General features: G+C 53.7%; 2 protein-coding genes across 2 annotated transcripts in view; one reads left to right on the top strand and one right to left on the bottom strand.

The window, feature by feature from the left end:
• Nucleotides 1-17,837, top strand: part of LOC128496811 (SCO-spondin-like) — a 77,810-nt gene extending 59,973 nt beyond the window's left edge. The window contains exons 86-114 of the mRNA XM_053466612.1: nucleotides 154-321; nucleotides 401-610; nucleotides 704-871; nucleotides 1,076-1,207; nucleotides 1,540-1,780; nucleotides 2,046-2,198; nucleotides 2,261-2,427; nucleotides 2,666-2,836; nucleotides 3,093-3,263; nucleotides 3,579-3,734; nucleotides 3,913-4,043; nucleotides 4,202-4,341; nucleotides 4,778-4,824; nucleotides 6,665-6,901; nucleotides 6,989-7,150; nucleotides 7,765-7,881; nucleotides 8,311-8,449; nucleotides 8,861-9,063; nucleotides 9,736-9,906; nucleotides 10,001-10,128; nucleotides 10,226-10,377; nucleotides 10,942-10,988; nucleotides 11,098-11,262; nucleotides 11,394-11,599; nucleotides 11,957-12,052; nucleotides 14,206-14,266; nucleotides 14,384-14,514; nucleotides 14,903-15,053; nucleotides 17,796-17,837. Coding sequence (XP_053322587.1) covers nucleotides 154-321; nucleotides 401-610; nucleotides 704-871; nucleotides 1,076-1,207; nucleotides 1,540-1,780; nucleotides 2,046-2,198; nucleotides 2,261-2,427; nucleotides 2,666-2,836; nucleotides 3,093-3,263; nucleotides 3,579-3,734; nucleotides 3,913-4,043; nucleotides 4,202-4,341; nucleotides 4,778-4,824; nucleotides 6,665-6,901; nucleotides 6,989-7,150; nucleotides 7,765-7,881; nucleotides 8,311-8,449; nucleotides 8,861-9,063; nucleotides 9,736-9,906; nucleotides 10,001-10,128; nucleotides 10,226-10,377; nucleotides 10,942-10,988; nucleotides 11,098-11,262; nucleotides 11,394-11,599; nucleotides 11,957-12,052; nucleotides 14,206-14,266; nucleotides 14,384-14,514; nucleotides 14,903-15,053; nucleotides 17,796-17,818 — 4,244 coding nt within the window. The 3' untranslated portion in view covers nucleotides 17,819-17,837. The remainder of the gene's footprint in view (nucleotides 1-153; nucleotides 322-400; nucleotides 611-703; nucleotides 872-1,075; nucleotides 1,208-1,539; nucleotides 1,781-2,045; nucleotides 2,199-2,260; nucleotides 2,428-2,665; nucleotides 2,837-3,092; nucleotides 3,264-3,578; nucleotides 3,735-3,912; nucleotides 4,044-4,201; nucleotides 4,342-4,777; nucleotides 4,825-6,664; nucleotides 6,902-6,988; nucleotides 7,151-7,764; nucleotides 7,882-8,310; nucleotides 8,450-8,860; nucleotides 9,064-9,735; nucleotides 9,907-10,000; nucleotides 10,129-10,225; nucleotides 10,378-10,941; nucleotides 10,989-11,097; nucleotides 11,263-11,393; nucleotides 11,600-11,956; nucleotides 12,053-14,205; nucleotides 14,267-14,383; nucleotides 14,515-14,902; nucleotides 15,054-17,795) is intronic.
• A 675-nt stretch (nucleotides 17,838-18,512) lies between these two features.
• On the bottom strand, nucleotides 18,513-21,994 carry LOC128496810 (uncharacterized). Its single transcript, XM_053466611.1, has 7 exons — nucleotides 21,841-21,994; nucleotides 21,437-21,526; nucleotides 21,263-21,355; nucleotides 21,037-21,138; nucleotides 20,268-20,475; nucleotides 19,525-19,601; nucleotides 18,513-19,043 (listed from the first exon to the last, which is right to left on the bottom strand). The coding sequence occupies exons 1-7, from the start codon at nucleotides 21,992-21,994 to the stop codon at nucleotides 18,961-18,963; spliced, it is 807 nt and encodes a 268-aa protein (XP_053322586.1). The 3' UTR covers nucleotides 18,513-18,960.
• Nucleotides 21,995-24,692: the final 2,698 nt, after the last annotated feature.

Here is a 24,692-nt window from a genome sequence, read left to right as displayed (position 1 = left end):
ACTCCTGGCCACGTGCCGCGTTCTGTACTTGACATGAAGGCGATCTGTAAATGAGGCTCACGTTTGAGAATTAGTAACGTAGTACGGGGTGGAAAGCAGATCCGTGGACCGGAAGCAGGCAGCTGATTCTCCGCCGGATTTCCTTCCCTATAGGACCGGAGGAGGGATTTGGCCCGTGGTCACCGTGGACTCCGTGTTCTAAAACGTGCACGGACAGCGCGGCCCCCGCGGTGAAGACACGCTCACGCTTCTGCCACGGAGGATGGAATTGCTCCGGGGAGTTGTTCCAGGAGCGAGAGTGCAACCTGGCCCAGTGTTCAGGTCTGTCTGATTCACGGAACATTCTAATCCGGGGCCACGAGCCACGAGCTGGGTCCTAAACCTCTTTACCACCCCCCAGACGCCGAGCCCTGCGCGGAGGACGAGTGTCGTCACAGTAACTGCACGTGGAACCCGTGGTCAGAGTGGAGCTCGTGTTCTCGATCCTGCGGAGTCGGGCAACAAAGACGACTTCGTACCTACAACCCGCCGGGGGCAGACGGCTCGTGGTGCGTGGACATCCTGACCGGGAACGTGGAGCGGAGGTTCTGTAACCTGCAGGCGTGTAAAGGTACACGGAGCGCTGTGAACGGCTGCCCACGCAGCCACCAATTCCCAGGGCCCACGCCGGTGTATGATGTGTCATCTCCTCCTGTCGTTTCAGTGGACGGTGGATGGTCCAAGTGGAGTCCGTGGTCCTGGTGCGATCGCACGTGTGGCGGGGGAAAGTCGGTGAGAAGCCGCTCGTGCACCAGCCCCCCCCCGAAAAACGGTGGAAAGGATTGCGTGGGAGAGAAGCATCAAATCCGCATCTGCAATCCGAACCCCTGCGGTAAGAGCCGGGGGCCACGTGGCCACTAAAGCCACCAACTTTGTTCATTTGCTGTAGCCATGGGATGAGAATTGGGGGGGACTAACACACGCAGCGTGACACGGCACCGGGGGTCTAGGACACGCAGCGCGACACGGCACCGGGGGACTAACACACGGCTTAGTGTTTTCTCTCACTAATGTTTTGTATGTTTTGTCCACGAAGCTGACAGTTGCCCCGCTGGCATGGAGCGCGTGGACTGCGCCACCCGATGCCCCCGGCATTGCTCTGACCTCCAGCAGGGCATCACGTGCCACGACGGGGAACGCTGTGAGCCTGGGTGCCGCTGCCCTCCAGGTATGTCACGTGCCACGCTTTGTATACCTGATTTCCGTGACCGTGGAACATGTTCTGCGGATACTCGGTTCTAGGTCATTCCTCATCACTCGAGAACCGGCCGGTTAGAGCCCACGGAGGTTTCCAGCCGGTCCTCTAATTCTTGCACCTGTTTTTTTTTTCTTTTTGCTCTTATTTCCACCCGTGGCGTCCACGTGGATAATCAGAGCTGCCCCCGGCGGGGTGAAAAGGTTCCGCTCCCCCCTGGGCAATAACTTTGAGGAGGTGCCGCATGGCAGGGAATCTGTATGTTGGGTTCAGACACTGATTGCCGTGTCCTGTTTGCCACGTAGGGCTCCTGGAGCAGGACGGAGCGTGTGTTCCCGTGGCACACTGCGAGTGCATGGACGCTGGGGGCCACAGCTGGACGGCGGGGAGCGCCCTCCGAGAAAACTGCAACAACTGCACCTGCCTCGACGGCCGCCTGCTCTGCACCAACCACACCTGCCCCAGCGCAGGCTGCGCGTGGAGTCAGTGGTCTACGTGGTCACAATGCAGCGTGTCTTGTGGAAGTGGCCTCCAGACGCGGTTCAGGTAAACGTGGAGCTCATGTTTCCGTGGCTTCTCCCAGCCTCAGGGAAGCCGTCTCTCTCCGCAGAACGTGGCCCTACATGACTACGTAAGGAGGTTAATCAGGGGTTCAGGAATGTCCTGGTGAGACGTGGACCCGTGACGGTCCTCTCCCATCTTTTCCACGTGTGTAGTGACGCCGTGTCAGCCAGCCGTGGCCGCTGCCACCCATTATATGGAATTATTCCTGATTGGTTAATAACTGCCACCCCCCCCCCCCCTCTTTCAGGACATCCACCTCGGGGTCACCAGACACCGGATGCCAAGAACCGAAAACGCAGTCTCAGCCGTGTCACCAGGGAACGTGTCCCACGCTCTGCCCACGGGATGGCTCTGAGGGGCACGTCGGGGATGCGTGGCTGGTGGGAGAATGTCAGCAATGGTGGGTCCACCCAAATTCATTTTACCTCCCCTGCCCCGCAAACAACTGCCCCACCACTGATCCAGTCCCAGCGAGGCTGAAAGACTGAGTTACCCCTGCCCCGTGGTAGGGAATGACCCCACGGGCGGTCTGTCCACGTGCAGCTCTCACAGTCACGCGTTATTTTTTGTCTCTCTTCCTAGTATCTGCACCCCGGAGGGGAATTACTGCCGGGACACGGAGTGCAGAGGTAAGGACTGCCCACGAAAGGGGAATGAACGGGGTCATACGGGGCATAACCCGGGCCTGGATCCGTGGTATTCTTGGTATTCGTGGGAGCCGTGTCATTTGTGCAGAATTCCAACATTTTTAAATGTTTTCATGATTTTTATTGATGAACACGTGGGCTCGGCGTGTCCGTGGCCCCGGGGCAGGTTGTGGATCACTGTGAAAAAACATTTAGTAAAACAGGTGTTTCTAAACTCTAGTGGATGGAAACTGGACTCCGTGGTCTCCGTGGTCTGACTGCCCAGTCACCTGTGGTTCAGGAGTCCAAATCCGCACAAGAGCTTGCATTGACCCTCCCCCGCGCAACAATGGTACGGACTGCGTGGGACCAGAGTCAGAGACACGGGAATGTACCACCAGGCCGTGTACAGGTAGGGACGGCTGTTTCATTACGTGACTTTACTACGTTGTGATTGCGACCACGGCGGTTCCACAGATGTTTCTTTGGATTGCAAGCTCTGCAGACAAGCCCTGTATCAGCATTGCTGCACTTGTGCGTTTCCTCCGTGGTACTTGTTGCTCTCGGGTTGTAACGAGCTCCGGCATTGGCTTATGGTTTATAACTGAAAGCTAATCTCCCCGTGGATGCTCGGCTCACGTTTTGAGGCCACTGAGTGTGTCTTGCAGGAAGTGATCGGTGTAAGTGGTCAGACTGGAGTCCGTGTTCACGAACCTGTGGTACCGGAATAACCAGCCGGACGTGGAGATGCGATTGCCCCGCCCCCGAGGACCCAGACACGCCATGCAACACCAGCGAGCGTGTCCAGACAGAGGCGTGTTATCTTGAGCCCTGCAAAGGTACGTGTCCACAGCCCAAACAGCCACGGCAGGAGGGTCAGACCACATGTGGGCTACCACTGCTCATGAGTGGCTGTGGAAGACTTAGTGTTTCCTATACATAGAAAGTGACATAGAAAGTGACGGCAGATAAGAGCCAGAAGGCCCATCCAGTCTGCTGTGGATCTGCCCCGTGTACACGGGGTAAATCCTAGCAGCTGGGCAGTATCCTTACAGCAACCCACGTTTACGTGGCCAGGTACACGTCGCAGATCTGCGGTGCCCACGTAGAGCCTCGTCTCACGTAGGCTTGACCTTTCCGTGTGTCTCCTACAGGGGGCTGTAACTGGGGCCTGTGGAGCGAGTGGTCCAACTGCTCCTGCCACGCTCTTCTCCAGCACCGACACCGGCTCCGTGGACCCAGCTTTGAAGGAGACACGTGTGAGGAGCTGGAGTCTGACGTCCGATCCTGTAACCAGTCCGACTGCTTCGGTGAGAGAGATCAGTGAGGAACCACGGGGCCACTTATACAAACACTATTTACTTATTTATTCTCACCCCTTAACTGGTTCTTCTGCACTACCTCCACCGGAAGCCTATTCCAGGTGTCTACTACCCTGTGTGCAAAGGCGGGTTCCCTGAGCTCATATGTTTTTGCTTGGTCCCCCAGAGTCGAGCTGCCGGCCCCCGTTTCAGTTTCAGTCCTGTGGCTCCCCCTGTGGCAGCTTCTGCTCTTCTGTGCAGAGACCGGAGAGCTGCCACGACGTGGCCCCGTGCCAGCCTGGCTGTTACTGCCCGGAGGTAAGTCTGTGGGGCAAATGCAACCGGATGTTCATTAACTGCCCCTGAAACACACTCGTAATATAATATGTGTCACGCTATACCCACGAAGCGAGCCGTGGCCTCTAGTGGTACAGAGAACGTGGCCACGCAGACACTGACGCTTTCTCTCCTCTCAGGGGTTGGTGGAGCAGAACGGAGAATGTGTCCGTCCGTCGGAGTGCGGCTGTCTGTACGTCTCCCAGGCCAGCGGTGAGGGGGCTCTGGAGGCTGTGGCCATTCCGCCCGGACACGTTGTCCACGTGGGATGTAGGGAATGGTGAGTGACGTCTCTGGGCCTCCTGTGTCATGCATCATCACGCTACACGGAATGAACTACAAATCCCGGAACCAGGGGTCCCACAGAAAAGCCACGGAACCTTGATCTGTGTGGCTGAGTGAGAGTGGTGTGCGTGGCTGAGTGTGATCTGTGTCTGTGAGAGTGGTGTGCGTGGCTGAGTGTGATCTGCGTGAGTGAGAGTGGTGTGCGTGGTATGATCTGTGAGAGTGGTGTGCGTGTGCTCAGGGGCCCCGTCTCGAAGTGTTTGCAGTGTAATGAGAGAAGACGTATGCCTCGGCCTCTCAGGGGCCCTTAAGTCTTCCTGTACAGAAGCGCCACCTCGGGGGGGTGGAATGGAGACCCTTTCAGTGGCTGCGTGGCAGAGGAGCGTGAAGGGTTAATGTATGAATAACGCCCGCTTCTGCTGTCTTTCCAGCCTCTGCAAGCAGGGGGCGCTGCGCTGCAACAGCAACAACTGCAAAGGTGAGCCTGTCCACGGGGGCCGGGGTCTGCGTATAAATATACATTATACAGGGGGGCCGGGGTCTGTGTATACATTGTCTGTCTATTATCTGTCTGTTATCTATTACCTGTCTATTATCTATTATCTGTCTGTTATCTATTACCTGTCTATTACCTGTCTGTTATCTATTACCGGTATTTATTATCTGTCTCTTATCTAATACCTGTCTATTACCTGTCTGTTATCCATTATCTGTCTATTATCTATTACCTGTCTGTTATCTATTACCTGTCTATTATCTGTCTGTTATCTATTATCTGTCTGTTATCTATTACCTGTCTATTACCTGTCTGTTATCTATTACCGGTATTTATTATCTGTCTCTTATCTAATACCTGTCTATTACCTGTCTGTTATCTATTACCTGTCTATTATCTGTCTGTTATCTATTATCTGTCTGTTATCTATTACCTGTCTATTATCTGTCTGTTATCTATTATCTGTCTGTTATCTATTACCTGTCTATTACCTGTCTGTTATCTATTACCTGTCTATTACCTGTCTGTTATCTATTACCTGTCTGTTATCTATTATCTGTCTATTATCTGTCTATTATCTATTATCTGTCTATTATCTAGTACCTGTCTGTTATCTATTACCTGTCTATTATCTGTCTGTTATCTATTATCTGTCTGTTATCTATTACCTGTCTATTACCTGTCTGTTATCTATTACCTGTCTATTATCTGTCTGTTATCTATTATCTGTCTGTTATCTATTACCTGTCTATTACCTGTCTGTTATCTATTACCTGTCTGTTATCTATTACCTGTCTATTACCTGTCTGTTATCTATTACCTGTCTGTTATCTATTATCTGTCTATTATCTGTCTATTATCTATTACCTGTCTGTTATCTATTACCTGTCTGTTATCTATTACCTGTCTATTACCTGTCTGTTATCTATTACCTGTCTGTTATCTATTATCTGTCTATTACCTGTCTGTTATCTATTACCTGTCTGTTATCTATTACCTGTCTATTACCAGTCTATTATCTATTACCTGTCTATTACCTGTCTGTTATCTATTACCTGTCTGTTATCTATTACCTGTCTATTACCTGTCTATTATCTATTATCTGTCTATTATCTATTACCTGTCTATTATCTGTCTGTTATCTATTACCTGTCTATTACCTGTCTATTATCTATTACCTGTCTGTTATCTATTACCTGTCTATTACCTGTCTATTATCTATTACCTGTCTGTTATCTATTACTTGTCTATTACCTGTCTATTATCTATTATCTGTCTATTATCTATTATCTGTCTGTTATCTATTACCTGTCTATTATCTATTATCTGTCTGTTATCTATTACCTGTCTATTACCTGTCTGTTATCTATTACCGGTATTTATTATCTGTCTCTTATCTAATACCTGTCTATTACCTGTCTGTTATCCATTATCTGTCTATTATCTATTACCTGTCTGTTATCTATTACCTGTCTATTATCTGTCTGTTATCTATTATCTGTCTGTTATCTATTACCTGTCTATTACCTGTCTGTTATCTATTACCGGTATTTATTATCTGTCTCTTATCTAATACCTGTCTATTACCTGTCTGTTATCTATTACCTGTCTATTATCTGTCTGTTATCTATTACCTGTCTATTATCTATTATCTGTCTATTATCTATTATCTGTCTATTATATATTACCGGTCTGTTATCTATTATCTGTCTATTATCTGTCTGTTATCTATTATCTGTCTATTATCTGTCTGTTACCTGTCTGTTATCTATTACCGGTATTTATTATCTGTCTCTTATCTATTATCTCTTATCTGTTGCAGGGGAAGCGTCTCTGAGCGAGTGGTCCGAGTGGTCTCCGTGCAGCCCCTGCCTGCCTTCCTCCTCGTTGGATCTGCGGCCCCCGGGCGACACTCTGCTCCCGGCCTTCTCCTCGGTGCAGCAGCGGCACCGGCTCTGCCTAAACAGTCTCACCGGGTTCCCGTGGAGCGGCCCCTCCGTGGCGTGTTCCGGGGAGATGATGCAGGAGAGACTCTGCCCCGATGACGAAATATGTGAAAGTGAGTGTAAGCTCTGTGGGTGCCCGTGGCGCGTCCCGTGGCACAGAGCACTCAGACTGTAACCCCGGCTGTCTCTTTCTGTCTCAGATCTGTGCGTCTGGAGTGAGTGGGGCGAGTGGAGTCCGTGCAGAGCCCCCTGCAGCGGAGGGTTCCGGGTTCGCTGGCGCCACGTTCACCACCCCGTGGGGAGCCGACTGTGTGAGGGTCCGAGGTTCCAGTCCGAGAGCTGCAATACTGCAGCCTGCCCAGGTAACTGCCCCGCCAGCCCGACACGGGGGTAACTGAGCGCAACTGCCCCGTAAGCCCGGCACGGGGGTAACTGAGCGCAACTGCCCCGCCAGGCCGACACAGGGGTAACTGAGCGCAACTGCCCCGTAAGCCCGGCACGGGGGTAGCTGAGCGCAACTGCCCTGCCAGGCTGACACGGGGGGTAACTGAGCGCAACTGCCCCGTAAGCCCGGCACGGGGGTAACTGAGCGCAACTGCCCCGCCAGGCCGACACGGGGGGTAACTGAGCGCAACTGCCCCGCCAGGCCGACACGGGGGTAACTGAGCGCAACTGCCCCGTAAGCCCGGCACGGGGGTAACTGAGAGCAACTGCCCCGCCAGGCCGACACGGGGGTAACTGAGCGCAACTGCCCCGCCAGGCCGACACGGGGGCCCGCCAGCCCAATATGGGGCTAATAGTGACAGTACCTGTGCCAGTGCGACGTGGGGGTAAAGGAAGTACTGCCCCCGTGGGGTGTAAATTACTGTTACTGCCCCTGGGGTGAGGTGAAGTGTGTATGAAAGGGGGGCATTTAAGGATTACCCCACCTTCTGTGGTGACGCTTCTTCCGTGGCTTTTATTTTCTCCATGTAAGGCGAGGACTGCGAGGACCGTGGAAGGGCGTTTAAGATGTCCTGCGCCAACCAGTGTCCCCGAGCCTGCGCAGACCTGTGGGAGCACGTGGAATGCCTCCAGGACCAGTGTAGGACAGGTACGTGGAATGCCTCCAGGGTCAGGGTAGGACAGGTACGTGGAATGCCTCCAGGGTCAGGGTAGGACAGGTACGTGGAATGCCTCCAGGGTCAGGGTAGGACAGGTACGTGGAATGCCTCCAGGACCAGTGTAGGACAGGTAAGTGGAATGCCTCCAGGGTCAGGGTAGGACAGGTACGTGGAATGCCTCCAGGGCCGGTGTAGGACAGGTACGTGGAATGCCTCCGGGGCCGGTGTAGGACAGGTACGTGGAATGCCTCCGGGGCCGGTGTAGGACAGGTTCGTGGAATGCCTCCAGGGCCGGTGTAGGACAGGTACGTGGAATGCCTCCGGGGCCGGTGTAGGACAGGTACGTGGTGCCGTGTTGGATCACATGACGGTTTGGTACGGCGTGATAACGGGCCCCGTTGCTGTCTCGACCCGCGCAGGTTGCCGGTGTCCGGAGGGCTGGCTGCTGCAGGACAGGAAGTGTGTGCCGGTGACAGACTGCCGCTGCGGGCTGCCCACGGCCAACGCCACCATAGAGTACGACCCGGGAGACGTGGTGCGCATCCAATGCAATAACTGGTACGTCCTCGGTATTGTGTCTGGGGGGGTCCTCCGTATTGTGTCTGGGGGGTCCTCCGTATTGTGTCTGGGGGGTCCTCTGTATTGTGTCTGGGGTGTCCTCTGTATTGTGTCTGGGGGGGTCCTCTGTATTATGTCTGGGGGGTCCTGTCTCTGTATTGTGTCTGGGGGGTCCTCTGTATTGTGTCTGGGGGTCCTCCGTATTGTGTCTGGGGGGTCCTCCGTATTGTGTCTGGGGGTCCTCTGTATTGTGTCTGGGGGTCCTCCGTATTGTGTCTGGGGGTCCTCTGTATTGTGTCTGGGGGTCCTCTGTATTGTGTCTGGGGGTGCTCTGTATTGTGTCTGGGGGGTGCTCTGTATTGTGTCTGGGGGGTCTTCTTCCCAGTAACTGGGTCTCCTCTCTGCCCGCAGCACGTGTGTTAACGGCACCTTCACATGCACAGACCTGCAGTGCCCGGCCTACGGCCCCTGGACGGACTGGGGCCCCTGCTCTGTGAGCTGTGGCGGGGGGCGCAGACAGAGGGGCCGCACGTGTTTGCAGAAGAGCCCGGAGGGAGCGCCGTGCGGGGACGAGACTCGGGAGACAGAAGAATGTAACGGGATTCCGTGTCCAGGTGCGTGGCCCACACACAAACATTCACACCACATCTCTACACCGCACACGCATCACTCCTGCAACTAACTGAGAGGGAGGGTCCGTGGAATGATCCGTGGAGAGAGGGAGGGTCCGTGGAATGATCCGTGGAGAGAGGGAGGGTCCGTGGAATGATCCGTGGAGAGAGGGAGGGTCGTGGAATGATCCGTGGAGAGAGGGAGGGTCCGTTGAATGATCCGTGGAGAGAGGGAGGGTCCGTGGAATGATCCGTGGAGAGAGGGAGGGTCCGTTGAATGATCCCTGGAGAGTGGGAGGGTCCGTGGGAGATCCGTGGAGAGAGGGAGGGTCCGTGGAATGATCCGTGGAGAGAGGGAGGGTCGTGGAATGATCCGTGGAGAGAGGGAGGGTCCGTTGAATGATCCGTGGAGAGAGGGAGGGTCCGTGGAATGATCCGTGGAGAGAGGGAGGGTCCGTTGAATGATCCCTGGAGAGTGGGAGGGTCCGTGGGAGATCCGTGGAGAGAGGGAGGGTCCGTGGAATGATCCGTGGAGAGAGGGAGGGTCGTGGAATGATCCCTGGAGAGTGGGAGGGTCCGTGGGAGATCCGTGGAGAGTGGGAGGGTCCGTGGACTGTCTGAGATTAAGCTGTGCGTCGGGGCCACGTCCTCTCTGACCCGTCTCTGTTCCTCCAGCTGACTGCGTGCTGAGCGAGTGGTCTCCGTGGTCAGACTGCAGTCTAAGCTGCGGAGGAGGGATATCCGAGAGGAACAGGACCGTCCTGGTACCGGCAGAGCCCGGGGGCCACGAGTGTCCCACGCCACTGATTCTCCACAGATCCTGCAACCTGCACAACTGCACCCCAGGTACCCGAGCCCGCACTCCCTGTCCACGCGTGCGGTCAGGCCGTGTCCTCAGAGATATCCGCCCTCCCACCACGTCCGTGTTTTTCTCCTGCAGAGTGTCCCGGAGGCCAGGTTTATAGCGACTGCGCCAATTCCTGCCCACGTTCCTGCGCCGATCTCCAGCCTCACACCCGGTGCGTGGAAGAGACCTGTGAGCCGGGCTGCTCCTGCCCCACAGGGAAGGTAAGTGACTGCTCAAGAGCAGCGGAGGGGCGTCGGCTTGGGAGGGGCGTGGCTGTCTCTGTACGCAGCGGTACTGAGTCTCTGCCGCTATTACCAGGTGCTGCAGGACGGGGATTGTGTGGCCCCCGAGGACTGTCCGTGTTCCCTGCGCTCCTCAGACGCTCTCCCCTGGGCCGGAAACCTCACCGCTGAGGAAAGAGCAAGAGAGTTCCCAGCGGGCACCATACTGTATCACCAGTGTAACAACTGGTAAGAGGGCACGGGGCGGGCACCATACTGTATGGTGACGGGGGAGTTCAGGTCGCCGGGCGCTGCCAGGGGAGTTCAGGTCGCCGGGCGCTGCTGGGGGGAGTTCAGGTCGCCGAGCGCTGCCGGGTGTGTTCAGGTCGCCAGGCGCTGCCGGGTGAGTTCAGGTCGCCGGACGCTGCCGGGGGAGTTCAGGTCGCCGGGCGCTGCCGGGGGAGTTCAGGTCGCCGGGCGCTGCCGGGTGAGTTCAGGTCGCCGGGCGCTGCCGGGGGAGTTCAGGTCGCCGGGCGCTGCCGGGGGAGTTCAGGTCGCCGGGCGCTGGGATGCGAGCAGAAGAAACGCTCATCTTCCTGCTCAGTATCTCAGGCGAGGATCAGAGTCCTAACTCCGTCTGTCTGCCACGGGGCGCTCACTCTCCAAAAATACTACGTGTGTCAATGTCTGTCGCCAGGTGTCTCGGTCTGATGATGTCATCGCGTCTGATAGCCGGATACGTGGCGTCTCGTGTGGCCGTGTCGCTGTTATGTGTGTTGGTTATCAGTGGCGTGTTTCTTGTATGTTTTGCAGCACGTGTAACGCGGGGGTTTTCGGCTGCACCCAGGAGACCTGTAACGGTGAGCAGAGCGGAACCCATTCCGGGGGGCATTTCCACCCAGGGGGCATTTCCACGCGACTACATATTACCGGTCCTTTCACTGTTTTTTCTTCTCTCCACGCGTGTAGTGGACTGTCAGTGGTCTCCGTGGACGGAGTGGTCTCCTTGCTCAGTGACGTGTGGGAGTGGAGTGCAGACGTCTCAGCGACATCACACTCAGCAGCGGCTCTATGATGGAGAGGAATGTGCCGGAGAATCCACTCGCCAGAGGAAATGCTCTCTCCAAGACTGCAGTGAGTGCCACGGGGGCCGGAAAGCGGGGGGATCGGAGTTGGGGGCTGTGGTCCCTCGCTGTGGGCTGTGGACCCCCGTTGTGGGCTGTGGACCCCCGTGGCGTGCACTGATTCTCTTGCTGTTGCCGTAGGTTGTCCTGCCGGGGAGAGATGGAGAAGACATTCCCCGGAGGGCGACTTTTGTGAACGGACGTGTCAGGAAGTGTACGAGGAGCCGCGCAGGAGCTGCGGTGCGGGGGAGGGGTGCGCGTGCGAGGCCGGCAGGTACCGGAGCCGCAGTGGGATGTGTGTAACGGCCGCGCACTGCGAGTGTGAACACGACGGACACGTGTACCTGGTGAGTCGCGCTCGTGTCGCGTGTCTCCGGATCTTCGGATCCCCCGACCCTGCGCAGCATCTGATCCCACAGACTCTTCGGAGATTTCCAGACATAACCGGTCTCTGTTAGGCCCTCGGGGGCCACGACCCGTCCAGCAGGGACCTTCCTGATCCCACGTTTATATTTATTGCGTTTGTTGCGCACGTGGCTGGAACCTCTAGGACATGTAGGCTCGGTTAGTTTTGGCCTCTGTGGCTGTCGGGATGGTGGCGGGAGGATTTGGAAACGAACGATAAGAGACCATTGGCCAGCGCTGTTTGCGTGACCCCTGACCCCTGACCAATCAGTGACCCCAGACCACGCTTTGTCTTCTAGCCTGGCACCGATTGGCAGGATGGGTGTGAGATCTGTCGATGTGTGAATGGACTCCGAGTCTGCGCAGCCGGATGCCCCCCGCTGCACTGCCCCGAGGTAAGAAACTGCACCAATCAGATAGCAGCGATCTCACATCCAATCAGATAACCGCGATCTCACTGATTACATCCAATCAGATAGCAGCGATCTCACATCCAATCAGATAACCGCGATCTCACGGATTACATCCAATCAGATAGCAGCGATCTCACATCCAATCAGATAGCAGCTATCTCACATCCAATCAGATAGCAGCTATCTCACATCCAATCAGATAGCAGCGATCTCACATCCAATCAGATAGCAGCGAACTCACGGATTACATCCAATCAGATAGCAGCGATCTCACATCCAATCAGATAGCAGCGATCTCACGGATTACATCCAATCAGATAGCAGCGATCTCACATCCAATCAGATAACAACGATCTCACATCCAATCAGATAACAGCGATCTCACATCCAATCAGATAGCAGCGATCTCACATCCAATCAGATAACAGCGATCTCACATCCAATCAGATAACAGCGATCTCACATCCAATCAGATAACAGCGATCTCACATCCAATCAGATAACAGCGATCTCACATCCAATCAGATAGCAGCGATCTCACATCCAATCAGATAACAGCGATCTCACATCCAATCAGATAACAGCGATCTCACATCCAATCAGATAACAGCGATCTCACATCCAATCAGATAACAGCGATCTCACATCCAATCAGAGAGCAGCTATCTCACATCCAATCAGATAGCAGCGATCTCACATCCAATCAGATAGCAGCAATCTCACATCCAATCAGATAGCAGCGATCTCACATCCAATCAGATAGCAGCGAACTCACGGATTACATCCAATCAGATAGCAGCGATCTCACATCCAATCAGATAAGAACGATCTCACTGATTACATCCAATCAGATAACAGCGATCTCACATCCAATCAGATAACAGCGATCTCACATCCAATCAGATAACAGCGATCTCACATCCAATCAGATAACAGCGATCTCACATCCAATCAGATAACAGCGATCTCACATCCAATCAGATAGCAGCGATCTCACATCCAATCAGATAACAGCGATCTCACATCCAATCAGATAACAGCGATCTCACATCCAATCAGATAACAGCGATCTCACATCCAATCAGATAGCAGCTATCTCACATCCAATCAGATAGCAGCGATCTCACATCCAATCAGATAGCAGCAATCTCACATCCAATCAGATAGCAGCGATCTCACATCCAATCAGATAGCAGCAATCTCACATCCAATCAGATAGCAGCGATCTCACATCCAATCAGATAGCAGCGAACTCACGGATTACATCCAATCAGATAGCAGCGATCTCACATCCAATCAGATAACAGCGATCTCACATCCAATCAGATAACAGCGATCTCACATCCAATCAGATAACAGCGATCTCACATCCAATCAGATAGCAGCGAACTCACGGATTACATCCAATCAGATAGCAGCGATCTCACATCCAATCAGATAAGAACGATCTCACTGATTACATCCAATCAGATAACAGCGATCTCACATCCAATCAGATAACAGCGATCTCACATCCAATCAGATAGCAGCGATCTCACATCCAATCAGATAGCAGCGATCTCACATCCAATCAGATAGCAGCGAACTCACTGATTACATCCAATCAGATAGCAGCGATCTCACATCCAATCAGATAACAGCGATCTCACATCCAATCAGATAACAGCGATCTCACATCCAATCAGATAGCAGCGAACTCACTGATTACATCCAATCAGATAGCAGCGATCTCACATCGGTGTAAATACTCTTCTCTGTGACGATGATGTCAGGAATTACCGTAAATCTCGTGAATGATCGCTCTCTTTAACCCTGTGATGAGATACGGATTGGAAACGTGTGATGTAATCATGTGATGTAAATCGTCGAATCCTCTCCGTTTATTATAATATTTTCATGATGTAAGATCAGCTACTCTCATGTTTTTGGGTGTTTAACCCCCGAATCCCCCGAGTACTTGGTGCGGAGCTTTCTTCTTCTTCTTCTTCTTCTTCTTCTTTTTATTTCACATTTATATAGTATTTCTGTTTTTTAACACCGTAATACACTCTGACACTACGGGGGCGGGATTATTAATGCTGATTGGAGGATAATGCCAGCGTGCGATTGGTTAATTAACTCTTTTCTGTGCGCAGGGAGCCGTGAAAGTCCAGGAGCCCGGAGACTGCTGCCCCGTCTGCCGGCAGGAGATCATCGGTAGGAAGCCCCCCTCATACCTCCCACCGGGGCCACGGGGCAGTAATTCAGGGCCCCGTCCTGGTGATCTCGCTCTACGGGGTCTCGACTAATAGTAACAAGTCTCTCTCTCAACAGACGCTCCGTCCCCCGTCTGCCGGCTCCACACCGAGCTCCGCAGCATCACCAAAGGAGGCTGCCGGCTGGAGCAGGTGGAGGTCAGCTTCTGCCGAGGCCAGTGCGTGTCATGGACACACGTTCTGCCAGAGGTGAGGGGCCACGGGGCCGATCCAGGGGCCGTCTGTATGTCAAGAATATGCCTTTCATGTGCTTGATGGGATGGGGTGCTAGAGGGACTGACTAAACTAAACAGGGATGCTTGGCAGGTATACTGCAGATTGCATTGTACCGCATTGCGTATCATAAATACAAACGGGGGGGGTGTAACGGTTTGCGATATTAGGGGGCCCCATTAACGCGCATGGATTAACACGGCGTGTTCTACGACACGCTATAGTGACACGTCAGCTCCACATCGCTGCCCCCTCCCCCAGCTGCCCATCGCCGGGCGGTTGCCGGGTTCGCCTGAATGGTGGGGCCAGTCGTGTTCATATAACAGTGAAGGGTGCGTGACGCGTTTCTCCCGCCGGCCCCCAGGAGCCCTACCTCCAGACCGTGTGCGACTGCTGCAGCTACCGCTTGGACCCCGTGAGTCCCGTGAGGATCCTGAACCTCCAGTGCGACGACGGCGAGGAGGAGCCCGTTGTGCTGCCGGTCATTCACAGCTGTGAGTGCAGCAGCTGCCAGGGTGAGTACCGGGGGCCGGTCTGATACCCCACGGCCCGTCCTGTTACCACCATAACCCCGCCACGCACTGATTTATCTATACATTATACAGGGGCCGGTCACTGATTTATCTATACATTATACAGGGGGCCGGTCACTGATTTATCTATACATTATACAGGGGGCCGGTCACTGATTTATCTATACATTATACAGGGGGCCGGTCACTGATTTATCTATACATTATACAGGGGGCCGGTCACTGATTTATCTATACATTATACAGTGGGCGGCTCGCTGATTTATCTATACATTATACAGGGGGCCGGGTCACTGATTTATCTATACATTATACAGGGGCCGGTCACTGATTTATCTATACATTATACAGGGGGCCGGTCACTGATTTATCTATACATTATACAGGGGCCGGTCACTGATTTATCTATACATTATACAGGGGGCCGGTCACTGATTTATCTATACATTATACAGGGATCCCGTCACTGATTTATCCATACATTATACAGGGGGCCGGTCACTGATTTATCTATACATTATACAGGGGCCGGTCACTGATTTAGCTATACATTATACAGGGGCCGGTCGCTGATTTATCTATACATTATACAGGGGGCCGGTCACTGATTTATCTATACATTATACAGGGGGCCGGTCACTGATTTATCTATACATTATACAGGGGGCCGGTGACTGATTTATCTATACATTATACAGGGGGCCGGTGACTGATTTATCTATACATTATACAGGGGCCGGTCACTGATTTATCTATACATTATACAGGGGCCGGTCACTGATTTATCTATACATTATACAGGGGGCGGCTCGCTGATTTATCTATACATTATACAGGGGCCGGTCACTGATTTATCTATACATTATACAGGGGGCCGGGTCACTGATTTATCTATACATTATACAGGGGGCCGGGTCACTGATTTATCTATACATTATACAGGGGGCCGGTCACTGATTTATCTATACATTATACAGGGGGGCCGGTCACTGATTTATCTATACATTATACAGGGGCCGGTCACTGATTTATCTATACATTATACAGGGGCCGGTCACTGATTTATCTATACATTATACAGGGGGGCCGGTCACTGATTTATCTATACATTATACAGGGGCCGGTCACTGATTTATCTATACATTATACAGGGGGCCGGTCACTGATTTATCTATACATTATACAGGGATCCCGTCACTGATTTATCCATACATTATACAGGGGGCCGGTCACTGATTTATCTATACATTATACAGGGGCCGGTCACTGATTTAGCTATACATTATACAGGGGGCCGGTCACTGATTTATCTATACATTATACAGGGGCCGGTCACTGATTTATCTATACATTATACAGGGGGCCGGCTCACTGATTTATCTATACATTATACAGGGGCCGGCTCGCTGATTTATCTATACATTATACAGGGGGCCGGTCACTGATTTATCTATACATTATACGGGGGGCCGGTCACTGATTTATCTATACATTATACAGGGGCCGGTCACTGATTTATCTATACATTATACATGGGGCCAGTCACTGATTTATCTATACATTATACAGGGGGCCGGTTACTGATTTATCTATACATTATACAGGGGGCCGGTCACTGATTTATCTATACATTATACGGGGGGCCGGTCACTGATTTATCTATACATTATACAGGGGCCGGTCACTGATTTATCTATACATTATACATGGGGCCAGTCACTGATTTATCTATACATTATACAGGGGGCCGGCTCACTGATTTATCTATACATTATACAGGGGCCGGCTCGCTGATTTATCTATACATTATACAGGGGGCCGGTCACTGATTTATCTATACATTATACGGGGGGCCGGTCACTGATTTATCTATACATTATACAGGGGCCGGTCACTGATTTATCTATACATTATACATGGGGCCAGTCACTGATTTATCTATACATTATACAGGGGGCCGGTTACTGATTTATCTATACATTATACAGGGGGCCGGGTCACTGATTTATCTATACATTATACAGTGGGCGGTCACTGATTTATCTATACATTATACATGGGGCCAGTCACTGATTTATCTATACATTATACAGGGGCCGGTCACTGATTTATCTATACATTATACAGGGGGCCGGTCACTGATTTATCTATACATTATACAGGGGGCCGGTCGCTGATTTATCTATACATTATACAGGGGGCCGCTCGCTGATTTATCTATACATTATACAGGGGTCCCGTCACTGATTTATCTATACATTATACAGGGGCCGGTCGCTGATTTATCTATACATTATACAGGGGCCGGTCACTGATTTATCTATACATTATACAGGGGCCGGACACTGATTTATCTATACATTATACAGGGGCCGGTCACTGATTTATCTATACATTATACAGGGGCCGGTCGCTGATTTATCTATACATTATACGGGGGGCCGGTCACTGATTTATCTATACATTATACAGGGGGCCGGTCACTGATTTATCTATACATTATACAGGGGCCGGTCACTGATTTATCTATACATTATACAGGGGGCCGGTCACTGATTTATCTATACATTATACAGGGGCCGGTCACTGATTTATCTATACATTATACAGGGTGTCACTGATTTATCTATACATTATACTCCCAGAGGGCTCTCTTCCGAATGCTCGGTGACAGGGGGTTAAATGCTGAGCTCGGTTTAGTGAATAAGTTCCTTTTCTTTGCAGGTGGTGATTTCTCCAGGCGCTGACCCCCCCCCTCTGTAAAAATGTCTATTTTTTCTGTAATAAAATGTTTTGTAGAGTTTCAGAGGTTTTGGAGTCGTTTCTGTGCCGGTCGGTGGGAAGCACCCGGGGGGGGGGTGTATGTTGGGTTTGTGTGGGGGGTGTTGGGGGGGTTGTTTGGGGGGGTATTTCAGGCTCTATCGCATTAATGCTCTTCAGATGTAATTTTTTAAAAAATTTGAGAAAACTAAAATCTATAAACTGCCTTTATTTGCCCCGATGGGCCGGATGCCCCAGTTCGGGTTGCAGACGATGCGCCAATGGGGTGACCCACATATTACCCGCCCCCCCAGTGGGGTTATTCTTTCAGGATCGCCAGCGGCCAGCGGGTCACGTCTGCCGTGTATTACCCCACAAAACAACCCTGTATTACCCCCGGCCCTCCCTCCGGCTGAGTGAGGACCCCCCTTCGTTGAGCCGTATGTCTATCCCATGCATGTTTAACCCCCTCACTGTATTACCCTCTACCACCTCTGCTGGGAGGCTGTTCCACTTCTCTAAGTAAGGTTAGAAATGAAATAAATGGGTAAAAACTACTCCCTTTTGTGTAAACGTGAGAACATTTATAAAAAAAAATAAAGATACCGGAACGTGAAATGTTTTTTTGTAAAACTCTCATTATCGGAAGTCGGCTGAAAAATCATCATCTTCACCCCAAAATAACAAAATATAATTTATTGACAAACCGAGGATTCCTCCCCTCAGGAATCTACAAACAGGGCCCTAAACGAGGTGGAAAAAGGTTTAACCCCCAAACGATGAGTAGAAAAGGCCCCCCGGCTGCGACTGTCGGCCCCTTTTGGCCGCCGCGCCCGCCCCCCCCTCTACCAAACGAAAGCAGAAACACTAAAGCGGAATTCACCAGACGGATAACAAACAGAAGAAACCACATCTACCGACCACTAACGTGCGGAGCCCGGGCTTCACACGCCCGTCCGCGGGGGCCGGAGACAGCCGGGTCAAACGTCTGCGTCTACGAGACCTGCCGCCGGACGGCACGGAGGAGACCCGCGAGCTGCGCTGGCAACGCAGTGAGGAGCCGGATTAACCCGTCCAGAGCCGGACGCCGGCGTCATCCCGCTTAATGACATCACAGTCCCGGCTGGTCTTATGTGCTGCCGACGCCGTTCACTTTTTCCTCCTCGCTACTCGAACTCTCCTCGCCCGAGAATCCCACCGTCACCTCGATGCCTGCGAGCGGAAAGAGACGTTACTTCAGGCCGACTCCATTCCGGATCCTTCTACAAACCCCGGCCGAGTCCCGCGAACCAACGGCACGGACAGGGGTTCAGAAGCTATTTATTTTGCCCCCTCCACCAAGCCACTGCCCCAAAGATGGAGGGGTCCAGGTAGCCCCCAAATCGTAAGCGGCACCGCCGGTACCCGCGGGCTGGACGAGCACATCCTGCGTTAAACAGCCCGCCGAGCCCTCGCCTGAGACGAAACCGGGTCACATGGTGCTTACCCCCCCAAAAAATAATGGGGTAAAAAAATAAAATCCCTGCCCAGTCCCCCTTCAGTCTTCTCTAAATACCCTCCTGCCCCCCCCAGTCTTCTCTAAATACCCTCCTGCCCCGTTCCCCCCCCACACACATCTCTATATACCCCCTTCATTCTATTGTTAACCCTTGACAGACCAAAAGTATAACTCGAGACGAGCGGCGGCCGTTACCGTGATAATCTCCGACGCGGGGAGCGCTCTCCTTCCGGCCCAAAATTGCCTCAGAGTTTTCGGATTCACAAACTCTCCTGCAAGAGACAGACCGGCCGTCACGGAGGGGGGAGAGAGAGAGAGAGAGGCCGTCACGGAGGGGGGAGAGAGAGAGAGAGAGAGAGAGAGAGAGAGAGAGAGAGGCCGTCACGGAGGGGGGAGAGAGAGAGAGAGAGAGAGAGAGAGAGAGAGAGGCCGTCACGGAGGGGGGAGAGAGAGGCCGTCATGGAGGAGCGAGAGAGACAGAGAGGCCGTCACGGAGGGGGGAGAGAGAGAGACAGAGAGGCCGTCACGGAGGGGGGAGAGAGACAGAGAGGCCGTCATAGAGGGGGGAGAGAGAGAGAGAGGCCATCACAGAGGGGAGAGACCGTCATGTAGGAGAGAGAGACAGAGAGGTCACTGTTTTATTAAAGCCCCCCCCGGGCGTTTATGGCGGATCTGATTAAAACACTTTTTTGAATTATTTCCCTGAGTGGCAGCCGGTGGCAGAGTCAGCTTTTACCCAACCGACCCCCCAACCCCCCCTTCCCCTTCTTCCTCCCCAATTCTTACAAAGAAGATCTGCTGCTGAACCCCCCCCAAAGCAGGAAACCGGACATCTTATCCCATAATTACCCCAATGGTGTTTATTACCCCGTCCCTGCGCCAGCCTTTCAGTCGCATTACTGAATACTGTCCCCGGGGCCGGGGTGGGGGCCAGTTACCTGTAGGTGTCTATGAGGTAGAAGGCGAGGCGCTCGTTGGTAAAGCCCTTCTCGGCCCTCAGAGACATCCAGAGGGGCCACGCTTGGCCGATGGTGACCCTCGTGTTCCGACGCCTCCTCTCGGCTTCTATCTTCCTCCTCTGGGCTACCTCCGGAGAATAAATCCGGGGCCGGCCGCGCTTCCGATTCACCGGAAAGAGCCCCGAATCTGCGACATGAGAGATTATTGACCCCCAACTGTCACGGACATTAAAGCGCATGCAACGCCGGCTGTCTCTTCTCACGCTCGCCTACGGGGACAGCGCCACGGAATCTGCCGGCGATATACGGACGATACAGAACGTGCTGTGAGGGGGTCAGCGTGAATATCGGCTAGCGGATGGAGTGTCCGCTCACTCTCAGGTAAGCACCCTCCGGTGCCGTCGCGGCAGTCTATCCTATCCACGTTCTCTCTTTCTATGACAGGGCAGTCTACTGAGCTCAGGTAGCGGGAGGCAGAGGCTGTGCTAGACCTGACCCCCCCTGTATGACACCAGAGTGCCAGCATATGACATCATACCCGCTGCACTCAAAGCAGGCTATGGTGTAAATGGGCTGGTTGGGGGGGGTCTCGATGGATCTGCCTGCCGCCCCCGTATTCTCATTGTATGGAGACTGTCTCCTGCAGACGCGACGCTCTCGCCCTACGACGCGCTTTATTTGCCGCGGATCGTTGACACTAAGCTGGCTCTAGAACCCCGCAGGGGCCGCGCGTTCCCCACTCACTGACCGGTGTTCCCGTCGCTCTGCCGGGACTGCGTCTGCTCGCTGATGGGGATCTCCTCGCCGTCCTCGTTCTTTATCACGATGTTCAGTTCAGAGTTTTCTGAGTCTGAAAAACACGGAGACAAAAGATCCACGCGCCTCGCTCACGAGTTTCTACCCTCCTCGGGGGGGGTCTGTGCTTGTCGTTCTCTACCCTGCGTGTAAAGTTATGTATTGATGATGTCACTGACCTGTTTCGCTGTGTCCGGTGCCGGCCTTAGTAACGATGATGTCATCGGCTTCCTCCTCTTTCACGTCGATGTCGAGTTGGAGATTTTCAGAGTCTGTAAAACGGAGGAAATGAACCCGCTTAGTGATGGAGGCCGGCCCTGAAGGAAAGTTCCAGCGCGAGCGGTCGCGCTCACCTGTAAGCAGCGGCGTCTCGCTGAGTTTGGTGATGTGTCCGTCTCGGTCCTGAACCCTGATGAAGGTCTTGGGGTTGAGGATGATGTGACCTGAAACAAACGTCACAACGAGCTCCAGACAACCCACCGGACGGGAACGCCGGGGCGGGGTATATCCAGGTGTCGGGCGGGGTGGAGCCGGGTGCTGGGGCAGGGTGGAGCCGGGTGCCGGGGCGGGTGGAGCCGGGGCGGGGTGGAGCCGGGTGCTGGAGCGGGGTGGAGCCGGGGGCAGGGTGGAGCCGGGTGCCGGGGCGGGGTGGAGCCGGGGACAGGGTGGAGCCGGATGCCGGGGTGGGGTGGAGCCGGGTGCTGGGGAGGGGTGGAGCCGGGGGCGGGGTGGAGCCGGGTGTTGGGGGCGGGGTTACCGAGCTGCGTCAGGGTCTGGTGAATGTCCTGCAGGATGTCCGTGTAAAGATTTTTGGTCTTTAACTCGAGAGATTTCCATCGCTTTTCACAGATGCAGACGGCCACCTCCTGAAACGTTACGGGGGTCTGTAAAGAGGGGCACGTTATAAGCATACGGGGGTCCGTACAGAGCGGGAGGTTATAAGCATACGGGGGTCCGTACAGAGCGGCAGGTTATCAGCATACGGGGGTCCGTACAGAGCGGCAGGTTATCAGCATACGGGGGGTCCGTACAGAGGGGCAGGTTATAAGCATACGGGGGTCCGTACAGAGGGGCAGGTTATAAGCATACGGGGGTCCGTACAGAGCGGCAGGTTATCAGCATACGGGGGTCCGTACAGAGGGGCAGGTTATAAGCATACAGGGGTCCGTACAGAGGGGCAGGTTATAAGCATACGGGGGTCCGTACAGAGCGGCAGGTTATAAGCATACGGGGGTCCGTACAGAGCGGCAGGTTATAAGCATACGGGGGGTCCGTACAGAGCAAAAGGTTATAAGCATACGGGGGTCCATACAGAGGGGCAGGTTATAAGCATACGGGGGTCCGTACAGAGCGGGAGGTTATAAGCATACGGGGGTCCGTACAGAGCGGGAGGTTATAAGCATACGGGGGTCTGTAAAGAGGGGCACGTTATAAGCATACGGGGTCCGTACAGAGCGGCAGGTTATAAGCATACGGGGGTCCGTACAGAGCGGGAGGTTATAAGCATACGGGGGTCCGTACAGAGGGGCAGGTTATAAGCATACGGGGGTCCGTACAGAGCGGCAGGTTATAAGCATACGGGGGTCCGTACAGAGCGGCAGGTTATCAGCATACGGGGGTCCGTACAGAGCGGCAGGTTATAAGCATACGGGGGTCCGTACAGAGCGGGAGGTTATAAGCATACGGGGGTCCGTACAGAGCGGCAGGTTATAAGCATACGGGGGTCCGTACAGAGCGGGAGGTTATAAGCATACGGGGGTCCGTACAGAGGGGCAGGTTATAAGCATACGGGGGTCCGTACAGAGCGGCAGGTTATAAGCATACGGGGGTCCGTACAGAGCGGCAGGTTATCAGCATACGGGGGTCCGTACAGAGGGGCAGGTTATAAGCATACGGGGGTCCGTACAGAGGGGCAGGTTATAAGCATACGGGGGTCTGTACAGAGCGGCAGGTTATAAGCATACGGGGGTCCGTACAGAGCGGGAGGTTATAAGCATACGGGGGTCCGTACAGAGCGGCAGGTTATAAGCATACGGGGGTCTGTACAGAGCGGCAGGTTATAAGCATACGGGGGTCCGTACAGAGCGGCAGGTTATAAGCATACGGGGGTCCGTACAGAGCGGCAGGTTATAAGCATACGGGGGTCCGTACAGAGCGGCAGGTTATAAGCATACGGGGGTCCGTACAGAGCGGCAGGTTATAAGCATACGGGGGTCCGTACAGAGCGGGAGGTTATAAGCATACGGGGGTCCGTACAGAGCGGGAGGTTATAAGCTGCGAGGCATTAATCTCTCTCGTCGTTTTATTCTCTCCTCTTTTTGTCGGCAGCCTATCAGGGCCAGTTTCTGTGTCACGTGACAAAGGAACACTTTATTTCCGGGTCGGGGCAGCAGCAGAACTGGGCAGTTTTTATTCAATCCAACAGATCCATACAGAAGAATTGCCCCCAAATAATCTGCCCCCCAGATCCCAAATTCTGCACCGCGAGGGATAGAGAGAGAAAAACGCCCAGCAGGGGGCGCCGTTACCCAACGTATACAAAAAAGGGGCGCTTCAGCCATCAGATGTGCGGCCCCTTTAAGTTTCTAATCTGCAGACCCCCGTCACCTGCCCCCGGCCCCCCTGGTTTACTTGGTCTGGGGCCGGCTTCTTACCTCCACGGGCTGCTGTCCAGAAACTTTCACTGCAGAGGAAAAGAATTAAAAAAAAAGTCACCGTATTCAATAAAACCGCTTAGTGAATAAATCCCTGCTGTTCACGCGGCCCCCACCCGTAACGTCGTTATGCCCCCCGCCCCGGTAAAGCCATGATGCCCACGCCGCCCCCCCACTTAAAACTGATTTGCTGTCACAGACCCATAACGAAGCCCCCCCCAACCCCACGGCCCCTGGGGGGGCGGGTCTCACCTATAGAGCTGCCCTCGGACGGCGCGGGGCCTTTGGGCTGCGGACTCGTCTCTTCTCCGATCCAGAAGAAGAGATCCGGGTGAATCGCAGCGGCTTCTAGAAGCAAAACCAGAGCTGAGATTAGAGACATTCGGATAATTCCCTACGAGCCACGCGGCGGAGAGACGGCCAATCACACGGAGAGCTTCACCCCCGCACACTCACATACACACTCACACGCACAACACCCCGCCCCCCGAATCCCGCGTACCGTCGGGGGTCTGGGCCGCGCTGGGGGTGGACTTCAGGTGCTCCCGCTTCACGTACAAAGAAACGATCGACGACTGAATTAAAAAGCCTGGAATGCAGGAAAAGTGGAGCGTGGTCAGCCCCCGACCCCCCCGACACACAAAGCGGGGAAAGGGCAGAAAGAGAGGGGGCGGGGAGGAGAGGGAATCGGTGGCGCGTGTGACGGGCCCCGTGTATGAAGGGAGAGCCGGGAGGAGAGTTGGAGGAGAGCGTGGATTCTCGTGACCTCATTCTCCACATCCGCAGATTTCTGTTTCCAGAACCTGCAGAACGTATTCATGGAGATTCTGGAACCCGGGGGGCCACGAGGGCCGGGGGGGAGGGGCAGCAGATCCTGAAGCTCTGATTTGCTCCTCTCTTAAAGCTAACAATGACTGTCTACCTCTAAACATTGGATTTGCCCTGGTGGGTTTAT

The sequence above is a fragment of the Spea bombifrons genome, chromosome 5 (genome assembly GCF_027358695.1).
Source record: "Spea bombifrons isolate aSpeBom1 chromosome 5, aSpeBom1.2.pri, whole genome shotgun sequence".
NCBI classification, from domain to species: Eukaryota; Metazoa; Chordata; class Amphibia; order Anura; family Pelobatidae; genus Spea; species Spea bombifrons.
The sequence above is the reverse complement of the archived record's forward strand: the minus strand, read 5'-3'. Positions and strand labels throughout refer to the sequence as shown.